The 14,098-nt window shown below is 38.3% G+C and overlaps 1 protein-coding gene across 1 annotated transcript in view; it reads left to right on the top strand.

Moving 5' to 3' along the window:
* The window catches only part of SPOCK1 (SPARC (osteonectin), cwcv and kazal like domains proteoglycan 1), a 276,373-nt gene that overhangs the window by 216,394 nt on the left and 45,881 nt on the right, over nucleotides 1-14,098 (top strand). The window contains exon 6 of the mRNA XM_040078277.2: nucleotides 392-506. Within this exon, the coding sequence (XP_039934211.1) occupies nucleotides 392-506 (115 nt within the window). The remainder of the gene's footprint in view (nucleotides 1-391; nucleotides 507-14,098) is intronic.

Here is a 14,098-nt window from a genome sequence, read left to right as displayed (position 1 = left end):
TTGTTCTTTAGGTGTCAAGCCAAAGAGAGCATTTCTGTTTCTGCTGCCCTGGGCTGTTATCTTTCACTTCATTTTATGGCTGCATTAGTCCAGTGTCCAACTACTGCTGCTTCTGGGCACAGGATGGGGAAATATCCATGAGGCAGTCACTGAAGAGAGGGCAACTACACAGGCACAAAGCTCTTGGAGGAAAGTCAGAACTCAAATGTATGTAATGCAAACAACAAAGGCTAGCAATAGGCAGTATTCTTAAAAAAGTATTTGCAGTAGAGACTGAAGTTTTGCATTCTATCAAATGCCATTACTGATAACACAATTTCTCATTTAATCCACAGCTGCTATTTTATATCTTGTCCTAATTAGTATTCTTGCTTTTTTTTTATGCTTCTAGTGCAAGATGGAGTTCCATGCATGTACTTCTGGCAAAACCATCACAGCTCGATGTGAAGGGCCCTGCCCCTGCCTGCCAGGACCTGAAAGTTTAAAACACAAGACAGAGAAGACTGGTAAGTTGAGCTGTTAGTAAAATCATGGCAGATGATTTGGCTCCTGATATGCTCTTAGAAAAATGTGAGAGACTCTTCTTAGCTGGCGTATTTTCTATGTAAGGCTTTCTGAGGAAGAGGTAAAGTACAACTAATCATTTTCTAAACAGGTAGTACTTTCAAACACCTTAATTGCTGCAGAACTTACTCCTATTTGAGAGAGTCTCATAGGAAAACTAAATTCTGGCTAGTGAATCTCAATTTCAAATGGAAATACTGAAGTATTGTAAAAGAAAGTAGAAAAGAAAATATACTACTTGATGGCTCGTTATTTTGTGAGTTAAAAACCAGGAGACTGTTAACTAAAAAGTCATTTAAAATCACACATGTATTACATGGGATCTGAATTATTATTTTCATCTCTACTGTTATTAATGTTACCATTAGAAGCCAAATATATATTGAATAGACAGATGAATCTGTGTTGATGTAGAAATCTGTTTCAATAACAAAGTCATTGCAAACGATGCTGTATCAAACCGAAGGCTGGAGTCTCAGCACAAATGGCCTTTTTCCCTGCTAGCTCTCTGCTGAGTTCTCTCTGCAGGTCTGAAAGCCTGGTGAGCTCCTTCACTCCCCCAGCTCTTTTCCAAGGATGCAGCACAACCCGTCTCGGAGTGACCTCACCCGAAGGGAATTAGTTCCATCTGAAAGTCTGGCTGAAAGCAGAAGTCCAGCAGCAGGAGGGGAAGAGTCACAGCCAGGTTCTGTCTAAGAGTTTTCTCCCTGCTATGAGGAAAGCTCATTGGAAGGAAAAAGTTGTTTTCCGGTGGCTGTGGTTTCTTGGTACGAGTGCAGATGTTCTGGTGAGCTGGCACAGTGAGCGTGAGCCTGGGTTTAGGTCTGGGTTTGAGCCCTGTTGTCTCCCCTCTCTCAGGATTGCAGAAAGTTTAATTCACTGGCTGCTGCTGGGCTCCTGCGTGTACTGGGAGGTCACAAAGCCAAAGTGGTGATTAGAGAGGGTTTGCTCTGTCATGCTGAGCAGTGAAATGTTTGTCTTGTGTTTTACATGGAGTATAACAAACAGGAAGCTTGAACAATGGTCCGTTGGACCCAAAATGTTTGTGAAACACTCTTCACTCTTTCTCCTCCCCACTGTGGACATGTTCTAAAGGTAGCAGACATAGAAACAGGGAAAAAAATGATTAAACAGCATTTCTTCTGGTTAGTTCAGGCCCTGTCACCTCAGCTGAAAACACTCATGATGCTGTTGATGGTTCTCCTTGCACACATTGTATACTCTAGCACAGCACCAGTTTTCACATCAGGCCTCCATCTACTTTCTAGAACAAGTGTTACTCCAGCCTAAAGTTTGAAAATTCAGGTTTAATGTGATTTTTTGAAAACTGCAGACATTTTTCTGCACAGCTCTCAAACTTTGACCAAGTGTTGTAGATGGCAGTGTTCTGAAATCGATATATAACTGTACTATTGCTTTGTGTGGCTTGAATCTTTTGGTTACAGAATGCCCACTGATAAATTGCCTTATTCATATTTTCTATTTCTTGCAGTCCTTATCAAGCTACAAGAAATATTTCTTTTTCTCTGCCCTTTCTATTTCTTTGCCCTTATCACAAACAGTATCAGATTAATAAATCTTCAGTGACATTTCGAGCTTACAATTTCATTCACACAAGAGAAAAAAAGATTCTAATAACCCTTATCTTGATAAATGCAATTTGACAGGGTATATGTATTCTGAAACCCAGGCTTTTGTTTTGCCTGACTCAAACTTTAACTCCAGCCAACAAAGCATTAATTTAATGAATTGGGTGATCTGCAGAGCAACTATCCTGAAGGCTTTTTCAAGAGGCCAGACTTGAACTAGCAATGCTCCTGCTATTGCCCTGGTGACAAGGATATTATTATTATTATTATTATTATTATTATTATTATTATTATTATTATTATTATTATTATTATTATTATTATTTACTGAAATGTCCACAAAAGTATTTAGCATTGGGAATCAAATAATCAATAGCAAAGGTGCTTTATAACTTGCTTTTCTTCTGGATCTTTGAATGTGCCTGTAACATTTCAGTTAAAGACTTCCTTTATCTTCCTCAGTCTCCTTTCTTCAGACATTGTCTCTTCAGCTGACCCACTTGAGTGCAGTGGAGTCTCAAACTGAATATTTCAGAGTCTGTCAGTCTTCTAACAAACTACTCCCAAGAGCTTCCATGAGAAGACATGAGTAAATTCGACACATCAGCATAAATTTTATGCAGGTGCAATTTTAGCATCATCTGAACAGGTATTTGGAATTGTCTGTGTCTGTCCTTTACAGCCAGCTCTCCTTAGTGTGTGAGAAAATTACGAACTCTAGTTGCTGACCACAAAAAAAATTTCCAGAGTGTGCTGCTGCCTTTTTGTAAGATTCTTTTTTATTGGAAGATTCCTTTTCTTGGCACAAGGAGTGTCAGCTGGCTTTGGAGAAATAAGCTCTGACCAGTGGCTGAGGTGACCCAGCAGGGCTGGGTTTACAGCAGGATTCAATGATCTGAAAGGTCCAACCTGAACCATCTGGTCAAACTGTGTGTGGCATGGGCAGATCCATTCCTTGACAAGGCCATGACAGCGCTTCAGTGATCTCATCTTCATCAGATCCCCAAATCTCTGACTTGGGAGCTTCTGACTGGAATCTTGGTTATGTGATATCTAGTGATTTCTCTAGTGTTCACACAAAATCATTTTATTTTCTCATATGCTACAATAATGTCATTAATATTGCTGAATTAGCCTAGAAATCAGTAGTTTGATTTCTCACATAAAAATTCATGAGAAAAAACTGTGCAGACCATTGGGATTCATTTTTGCTCCTTATTTAGTTGCCAGGTTTGTAAAGTGTAATGTTAAGTAGAAAATGATAGAGAGCTAAACCTTGTGCCTTATACAGACATGCCAGTGGAAAAATATTAAGGAGAATAACAGTGCAAGTACTTCCAGCAAAATGGAAATGCAGCTCTTCGAGCTCACATATCAACATTTTTATGCCTATTACACAACAAGGTTAAACACACGTGGTTGTGAACTTCCAGTCTGAGGTCAGTTTGCATTAATCTTTACACATTCATTCAATCATATTCAAATATTATTCCATGATAAAATACTTTCAGAAGTTAAAAACTTAAAAGAACATTTAATTTCCAAAGTACCGTAATTCTAAATGTCATGACCTTTGTTTTATACACTTGTGAATAAAATTGGCAGCAGCATCAAAGAAAAGCAATCTAAGTGTATGTGCTCAGAGGTACAATGGACTGCAGGGTCTGAGTCTTATTCCTTCCTCCTCCCTGAGCTCCTTTGCAAACATCCCAGCTTTGAGGATGAAAATGAAGACTAATAATCATGTTAAAAATTGGAATTCCTTTTACAGTACTAACTGCTACTATGGAGACATTAATAAAATAGCAGGAATGCAAGCAAAAGAAAACTACACCAGAATTATTACCTTTAATAGCAAATACCAACAGTAAAATCTTTCTACCATAAAGTTAAATCTTTGAGGAGATGGCAAGATCATGTTCTTCGTTTTCTTAAATGGAATTTTGAATCAGTGTCTGAGAGGTAGAAAACAGATCTCTGTGAAGGTAGATTTTGGAAAATGGAAGATTTTGGAAAAGAAGACAAGCCCTAATGCTTTTACTCTTTGCTATTTTAGATTCCTTTGATTTATCCAAACACTTGATATGCTTCGTAATTCACAGCAGTATCCCAGCTTTACAATATGCTTCCATAATAGCTGCTGATTTTCACCTTGGCTACCCAGAGACAGAGGGTGAACTCTAAACTGCCCTGAGGTTAGCTGCCCTTCCAGAGTGTGTATACCCTTTGATTTAATGCTATAAAATGAATAAGGGAATAATTTCAACAAAAGAAAAGGACTAGAAACTGGCTCTAAGTGACAGAAATTATTCAAGGCAAAGAACCTTCTGCTGGTGGTTTTCAGGTACCTCTTTGCAATAGTAAGTAGAGTCCTGATCAAGCAGAACTTATTTTTAGACCACATGAAGCTTCCAAAAAGTCCACCATAAATAACTTCAGGTAAGAAATAAACTATTTCAGTTCTTCAGAACCTCCTGGCAAAGGGAGAGATTCTTCCCTTGGATGTGCTGTTCGTTCCATCAAAACGCCAACACAGGGCAATGACTGGGGTGTCTCTTGGCAGGTGTGAATTCATGGTTGCAATAACGTGGTTCTGTCAGCTTCCCCCGTTGCTCTGTGGCTGCTGTTTGGTCTGTGTCAGTGCTGGAGGTGCTCAGGCAGGGTGGTAAATGTTTGACAGCCTGTCAGGGCTCTTTCTGACCGTACCCTTTCTGTGCTTTCCGAACGCTGTACTCCCGACACACCAGACTTCATTTGTTGCCATCAGGGTTGCAGAACCACTGGAGCATGAATGAATGCAGTAATTCAAAGTAGGTTTATCCCTGTCTGTGCACTGTGTGCTTTTGACCTTGCAGAAATGCCCAAGGCAACTTCTAAGGAAATTCTGTTATCTTGGTAAGGGGAATATAAGGTCAATAGGCAGAAGGAAATATATTCAAATATGCCAAGTGTTGTTTAAATTTGTAAGGAGAATCAAGGGAACATTTTTAAGTTACAGGAATAGGTCTCGGCATGCTTGATCAAGAATCTACATTGTTTGGGGAATGAATTGTAGCATTTAACTACCAGCCCTGTTGGGTGTGATGGATGAGAAGGTCTAATGTTCCTTTCCTAAATAAAAAGAGCACTCAGTGCATGAAGTTCATTCGAAGAAATCAGTCCTGTTTCCCAGATGAGTTATATCACTTCTTGTGTCTGAATGACTGACAACTAAAAGAATTTAAAGTCTTGAAATCCACTTTCAGCAAATATTTCAGCTTCAAATTGCTGTTCACAGGCTTTCATAGCTGCAGAGTACATAATTTTAAATTTTATGAAGATGAAGTATGAGTCATGAACATGGTTGATTTGAAATTGGTGCAGATTTGTCAGAAAGTATTTCCTTTTGTGGCTTTAGTTTTGAAAAAAGGCTCTTCCTGACACTGAATTTCCAGGTAGCTTTCTAAGTTACTTACTTGAGTCTCAAACTCAATGATAAAACAAAAACATTCCAAAATTAAGGTTACTCAGGCTTTCAGAGTTTTTAGTATATCTCATGAAAACTAGGTGGGGTTTTTCCTCTGGACTTCATCAGTAAATATTAAGTTTGTTAGCTCTAAACTGTACAGGATCTGATATTTTTGCTCCAAAATTTTCTGTGTGAGTACTGCAATTCAGTTTTTTAATTTGTTACATGATAAAATGAACTTACCCAAGTAAATCTGAGTTATGTAGTTTCTGTAAATAATAATTACTATTACCAGTACAATTTTTGTTGCCTGCAAGCTTTCACACAAGCAGATCAGTCTTTATTCCAAAAGCATGGAAAAACTTCCCCAAAACATAAAATATTCACTTTTTTTAAACACTTTTTTTTTCCACTTCTGTAAGATACTGTTTGTGAGTAGTGAAGTCAGTGCACTGGACAAAAGCAAGACCTGATGGGGAAAAGGCCAGTTATGTGGTGTTTTTCCTGTTCCCAAATACAACTGACGGTGACTGTATGATTAGAAAACACAAAATGTGCATTGTAAACTTGATCATTGAATAAACACATCTAAATTGCTCTTGCACCAGTATATGAGCACCATGTTTTAGCATGTAAGTGCAAACAGTCATAATGGTATGATTTAAGAGCTCAAAGCTGCTCTGCAAAGGATGAATACAGAGAGATTTCAAACATCATATCTAAAATCACTTTTCAACTTGAGTAAATACTACTGGATTTTCACCACCATTCAATCTGTCCATAATGAGGTCCTAAACTATATGTGTGAAGTATTTATTCAGTGCAAGTGAAATGCAAATTTTCAGGTTGCTGTATGTCCCAATATAATTGTGTTGTAAAGGAAAATCAGCCCAAAAAACTTGGTTAGGCCTGAGAGTAAATTCAGGTTTGGATCAATGGTACCTTAATGCTTTTTTTACCAAGGACTACAAATTAAAATATTTTTTGTGCTATCAACAATTATGCACAGAAAGCACTCAGGGGCCTATGTGAAGCCTGCTTTGAGGTGAACTTGAAAAGGAGACAGAATTGTCCCCTGTAGAAATGTTGTTTTGATCTGGCTCCAAGGTTCTGGAACTGTGCACGGAAGCATTGATTGCAGCAGGCCCCAGACAGATAACAAGTTAGGGACGATACCATCCATAGACTAGCTGTCACTTTTTGGGATGATCTTCTTTGGATTTTGATCAAATTGCAGCAGGCTTCAAAATACAGCAGACAACATCTGCTTTAGAGCAGCACTGACAGAAAGGAGGAGCAGGCAGCCCTGGAAGCGTGGTGTTCACTTGGCTGCTTTCAGGTGCTTGCTGGGAGGATGCTGACTGTAGCAGCAACATCCCTGTCAGCAGAATTTGCCCTTTTGGTAAATGCATCTCTTTAACAAGCTTACATGGCAAGAGAATAACCTTGAGCCAAAATTCCTGACATCATTTTCGAGGTTGAATCAGGACGTGAGACATAATTCCTCATCATCGCTAAATAACTAATCCCAGACAGCAGCAGGAGACAGGAACTGCATAAAAATAACTGTGTTGTGGTGCAATTATATTAAAAACAGTAGGACAGTCTTCTCAATCCTTTTGAAATCTTTTGAAAGAGAACTTTTAAAGCTGTGTTAACTCCCTGGCAGCTCTCTGTGGCTAAGTCCTTATGTTTTCTCAAGCATTTATAGCTGTACGTTTGCCCAGGTTTAGCAGTGAATACAGGTTTCACCGCTTCCCAAGAGTGGTCACCTGCTAAAATAGAAATAATATTAAAAACACTGATTTTTTGGCTCTCATCCATGTAACCAGTAACTGTGGATGTTGGAGTCCAGGGCATTCCTTTGTCTGCCCTGGAGGGTCAGAGACCTGGGCAGGGGGGTCTGGGACCCCAGCCCAGAGCTCAGAGAGACACTGGCTTTGATTTCAGTCCATGGGAGAGGCTTCTTGCACTGCAGGAAGCATTGCAGGCCACAAGAGTGTGAAAGATTGTAGTTTAGTATATCACAGGGTGGAAAAAACCAGTATATTTAGGTTTATAGCATTGAAGTGAATGGGGACAAGATGGAGAATTTGGGGCGTTGCCTCCTTCTTCTTCATTTCTCCTTCCCTCACTTCATTTCTGCAGTGACGTGGCACAAAGTAGCTAGTGAGGATTGGGTCAGAGCAAAGATGACCTTTTTAGTAATAGTGGTAGACATTGGTAAGAAATAGTAAATATAAAATACGTAGCAATTAGTATAAAAGATAAGGACAACCCAGCTCGGGAGGAGTCTTCAGAAGTCCAAGCCATGGCAAACATCTGTTGGACTCCGAGAAAATTGTAAGATAAGAAACAATAAACGAAGTATGCAACCTTGAAAAATCAGAGCTCAAAGACTCCGTCTCTTTCCTTCGGTTTGGCACAGAGCTCTGCAGAGGGCCAGGACTCTAAGACCACCTGAATGCCGGGGAATTAAACCCGACATGTGGATTGCTCAGTTCCACATTAAATTCAATAGAGAACCCAAATCTAAATGGGCCACAGGTCCCAAGGGCAGTGTAGGCATCACCCGGATCACTGACCCTGCAGACAACTTCTTACCTGGACATGTGAAGGATACAAGATCCCAAAGGATACTGGCATGCAGAAACCCACAAAAACAGTAAAAGCACACTGAGACAGCTCATTGGTTGTTGGTTTCATAAACAGTAGTAAATAAAAAGCTAAAATGGCTATTGATTTATCTTTTTTTTGGGGATAAATAAAAGGTTAGAAAATGACAGACATAGTAAACACTTTGTGTCAGCAACTAACAATAATTTTCAGACAAGAAGCAATTTGATTTTGGATTGCAAACAGAAAACTATTGAAGTGGCACACTGTGTTAATAGAAACACCATCTAGTAACAGCAGGTGTTTGTGTGCTGATACTGATAATTAGAGCACAAAAATTTCTCTCATCATAAACCAAATCAAATAAATAAGACTGGTTCCATATAGTTGTGGGTTGTGTTTTTTTTCTCATGGATATGGATTTCTGCATTTTGGGGAATATTTTCCTAGCATTTACTCCAAGAAAAAGTTAGTAAAATCTCTGGAAAACAGAGAGTGAAATAAATTATAGTGCATATCGCTGTGGTGTTGATTCCTTGGAGTGGCTACCCAGAACAGAGGCTAGCCAAGGTTAAGAGAATAAAGTGGGTATTTATTAAAGGCCTTCAATAGATAAACCTTGGGCAGTCAAGAGCCTCCCAGAGGCTACACCCAAGCTGGACAATGGTCACGAGTTTTTCAGACAGAAATAAGTTTGGTCTATTTGCATATAGGGGTTAATCCTCCAATTCCAGCTCCAGGTAATGAGGTCATATTCCCCCAGTTTGCTCCTCCCCAATTCACTTGTGTTTGTACTTTTTGGAGCCTGAGGCTGTAGGGTGTCCTTGAGTCCCAGGCCTAGAGAGGAATTGTTTTGTCTGACCAAAATGGGAGAAGAGCAGCTGACAGGCTATGGAGCTTTAGAGTTACACCCTAAAGCAGTACAGGATCTGAAAAATACAAAATCTAAATCTTAAGGCATCAGAATTAAGCTAAAACATCCCAGTGTGAGGGGGGGAAACCTGAAACCTTTTTAGTAAAATGCAGGAGAAAATAAGACTTTTGATGTTTCAAATACATCTTTTTTTTTCCAGTTTCTTGGTTGTTTGGGTTTTGTTTTGTTTTTTTTTTTTCTTTGGTATCTTAAGGACTAAATTCCATCTTTAGTTAATCCAGTATAAATCTGGAATAGTTCCATAAACGGTGTTGATGTGGTTGCTTTTGGTGAAGTTATTCTGAGTCTATAGAGGTGTAAATGAGTATAGCCTAGAGATTAATTGATCATTCCAGACAGGTTGTAACTTTTTATGCAGCATTGTGGCAAATTAGTTCTTGATGTCTTCAGTTTCTAATTCCTTATTAGTGCAAAAGAAGGGAGATGGCATTTGTGATATCACCACCTCATTCCGAATATATATCCCTCATATTTTATAGCTTCCACTGACCCAACAGGGACCTTTCTACATTCATTTCCCTCTGAAGAATTGCATATTTTTTTGTAATTCAGTTTAATGGACTGCATGTAAATCAAAAAAATAATGTTATCTGTTTTCTCTAAAGCAGCTGTCTTAGATGTGGACTAGAATGAGAATCTTTACTAAATTACTAAAATCTGAATGGTCTGGCTCAAGTCCATCTCTATCAAGCAGGAGTCCAACATGCACACGAAAACACTAAAATATCCTGCAACACAAAAAATAAATATTGGAGAAGCTTCTTGGCAACCACCATAGATATTTATGCCCCAAATATTATAACATCTATGTTTTAACATTTAGTAATTTTTCAGATACAGGGTCATACTCTGAAGACTGGGTTGGTCACTCAAAATTGCAGTTTAGCCTTCCCTAAAGGTGTTCTTATGCAGCCTCTCTGGAGCAGTCCTTGGGATTAGCTTGGACAGTCAAATCTCAAATTTGGAGCTGAATTATAAATCCTTAGACCCTGCAAGCATTCAGACAAGCTTTTATAATATTTCTAACTAATAGTAACATACAGAGTGGCTAAGCTTACATCTCAGCAGTCTGTTTACTCTGTGATGATTTTCAAACTTAGTCTTAACTACATTTCTATAATATTGTATTCCCATTTCATTAATAGTTTAGAAAGATGCGTTTATGGGGAAACATTTTCCTTTATGAGAATATATTTTGATATACTTATACAATGATATCACTGTGTTTGAAATGAATAATTTATGGTCTTGGCTCTGTCTTGCTTGTCTGAAGGTAATTTTATTATCATTTTGACCTATTTTACCATTTGTTTACAAAGATATTTGGGTTTCAGGTGTTACTGGGCACAGACAACAGGCAAAAATTGTCCAAATTTTAAGTATGCTCTGTAGCAGCAAGATTGCTTATCAGGCAATCCCTGTCAGCAGGAAAAATGAATACTGGGAAAAATAAAATCATGTCACTGTCATTTCGAACAGCAAGTTGCCTGTTACAAAAGCCTCATTGATCATTCACAATTGAAATTCGGGTTTAAGCTCTCAGTTCTTGAAAAGGTTGCAATGTTCATGGAGATTTAAGATGCAAAAGAAGAAGCAAAAGGAATACCATCTTTTGAGAAATCCTGGGCACCTTGGTTGAGACAACCAAAATTGGGCTTCATTTGGGGCTGTGAAGTGACAACAAAATATACATCTCTCTGTCTTTATCATGATTTTCCAAACACTTGTGGTACATGGTTGTTTATCTCTGTAATAACTCGCTGTGAAAAAGCAATGCCCACGTATTTCTCAAGTGTGTTACATCCTCTCTTAATGTTATACAATAACATTCAGGTGTGGCTAAAAAAAAAAATAGTTATATAAAGGGTGCCTGATTCCATTTTGTTGTTCTCACAAAGGGATTAATTAGCTCCTGCCTGAGTTATGCTTGGTTGAAATGAAACCCAGGAAAAGACCAGAAACAACTTTGTCTCCACAAGTCCCAGTGCTGAGGTACCAGTATAGCAAATTTGCGATAAAAGCTTATGAAAAACACTGAAGTTGCAGGGGTGGTGTGCATACCTTGAGTTTTCCATGCACGAAACCCAATGTTTGATTCCAGCTGATCCCATCCCAAAAAGGGGAGATCCTGCAGTTTCAAAGTGCAATGAGATTGGCCTGTGTAAAACAAAAAAAAGCCTTCCCTCATTTGCAGTCCTTTCCTCTAGGTCTGGTGGGCTGCAGAGGCACTGGAAAAATCAACTCATGGACAAAGCACCTGCTCTCTAAATTAGATTAGTGCTGGGCACTGGAGACTAACTTTGAGGGAAATTGCCAACGGCAAAAAACTAACCAGTGTTATGAACTATGTCATGCTGCCCTTTCATTTTAAGTATTGACGCTAGCATTCTGGACATAAATAAAAAAAAATCTTTCATAGAAATCTTGATATTGTACGTTTGAGATTGTTATGTGAAGCTTATATATTAATCACTTTCCTCAATTTAGTAAAATCCCATGAGCAAGTAAGAAGTTCTGAACAACAAAAAAAACATATATACAGATCGGATTTTTTGAAGCATGTGTTGTTTTTACCAGCAAATATAATTTTTAAGTATTTTGATTTTTTTTTTAATTGTATGAGGAGCGCACTATATAGTGTATAGAGTAAGTGCATTTGAGGATGCTGTTAGCCTGAAGGCAATAAATGATTAAAATAGATTTTTCAATAAAAAAGCAAGTGGGAGGAATTGTTATCTGTTCAGTTTACATTATGTCAAAAAGCTGAGTTGTTTGCAAAGAACACTGAACAGTGTTCCACTTTTTTAAAAATAAGTTCCTTTTTGTATTTTCAATTGGATGTCCTTGAGAGCTGGAACAATAGAAATGGGAAGAAGTTCATTAGCACCAAGTGCATAATTACACACTTGGGTTCTAATAATATGAACATCTGCTTTATCCAAGTGCTCTTTGGTTAGAAATGTCTGGAGGAGGAAAGGCCTCAGTGTGCTGGCTGGCCACAGAGTAACTGTGAGCAGCTATGAGCTGAAAAAAAGAATTATTTAAACCTCAGGGATGTCAGGAGAGGCATCTCCAGAAATATTGGCAGTACTTTACAAAGCATTGGTAAGACTTCGTCTGGGGCGCTTTTTTTTTGTATATTCAGATCAGCAATGCTCTATCAGAGAGAATTCCAAGATGAAATAGGAGACTGAGCGAGTTTTTCACTGTTTTGGTCTGGAGCTGAGCCATTCCTCTCACAGACTTCTTTGTGCTTGGTACAAAAACTAGGTACAAAGTCGCGTCTCCCAAAAGTTAACTCTACAGCACTTCTGAAAAGATGTGTTACAGCTACTTTGGAGAAGCTAAAGGAAGAAAGAAGCCTGGTATAGGTATTTAAATGATGCTATAAATACAGCTTTAAGTCAATTCTTATAATATGCATTAGGTGAAAAAAAAAAGTATTTTTGCATATAAATTTTTAATTTTTTTTCTTCTAGTCATAAAGTTTGGGGTGTGAAATGAATGAGGAGTCTGAGGAAAGGGAAAGGACATCTGCTTCTTGTAAGGGATTTTGGAAAACGAGCGCTCGTGGCAGCACCTCACACTGCTGAGGTTCTGGCATTGCAAAGGCAACCTTGCAAATGTCTATCCACTTGTGCCCACTTGATTTGCTCTCTCTTTCTTTTCCTCACTCTTCTTTAAGACATGTCTGTTAAACATCACTGGTTTCTATTTTTTCCTCACCATCCCTAACATAGTAAAAGTGATTGAGGAGCTTCTGTTCATGGGCTGCTGTAATTTCCATATGGTTTTGCAAGGCTGTACAAAGGTGATGTGTTACTGCTGAATCTTGGGACACGAGGCATTTGGCTACACTCTTGTGACAAAGAATTCATAAAATAGAATTTATGTGGTGCTTTATGGAACCAGCTGATTAGCTGCAGCCCTCAATAAAGGAAAGATACAATTGCCATGTGCAGTTGAAGTACAGGTATAAAAGAGCTACAATAAAGAAGATGCAAGTGCAAGCAATATATTAAGCTCCTGAGAAGCGGATTCATTGTCAGGTCTTTGTGTTCCAAAAGAAATTCAGGACCTGCTGATATGTGGTGGTGTTATTTCATGTTGTACGAGCACTGGTAAGAGCAAGAGTTTGGAAATAAAACTCCTCCTGACCTTGGGAAACTGAATTACATTAATGCAGTTTATGTTTTAAGCAAACCTGGACTTGTGTGTCACATTCTAAGAATTAGTGAAGGCCACAAAGTTGCTCCTGCATTTAACTTACTATACAAAGAGATTATTTCCCTATTTTATGGCAAACTGCTACCGGGTTCCAAGCACGTTTCTGTTTGCTTGGGCATAATTTTTATCAGCTGATGTCACAAGAAGTTCTTCTATTTGTAAATACCTACATCTTAAGTTTGTAAATAATTGCCAGTAGTACTGCAATTATTATTGGCGTTCCAGTTTCTGTAATTGGAAATTTTGCAGATATATATGAGTTTGAGGTTCTCTGTGGTAGAGTCACTATGTATATAAAAATATTGTAAGGCAAACTTTTACTAAAGCTAAAGACTGTGCTTCTCTAGCAATTATGATAGTGAAAAATACTGCGGTTTGTTTCTCCTGGTGCTTCAAATACCTGAATATGGATTAAATGTGTTACAAATTGGACTGGTGGAATCCCTAAAAGTGTTACATGAATTTGGACTGAAATGCAGCATTTTTCAAGTTATTTTTCCAGTAGATAGTCAAAGGGGAAATTCAGAAGCTGTTTCACTGGTATGGCAAGGATCTGAAAGTAGCAAGAAAGGTTTTAATCATGAAATAATGGAATTAGAGTTGGCCGTGCAAACTGTGAATATTTTAACATGCCCTTGCCAAACATCTGTCCTAAAGGAGATTTAACAAATTGGTTCAATCTATCTTTAAAAAACAGCCATAAATGCAAATGTTACATAC

The sequence above is a fragment of the Hirundo rustica genome, chromosome 14 (assembly GCF_015227805.2).
Source record: "Hirundo rustica isolate bHirRus1 chromosome 14, bHirRus1.pri.v3, whole genome shotgun sequence".
NCBI classification, from domain to species: domain Eukaryota; kingdom Metazoa; phylum Chordata; class Aves; order Passeriformes; family Hirundinidae; genus Hirundo; species Hirundo rustica.
This window is presented reverse-complemented; position numbering and strand designations above follow the sequence as displayed.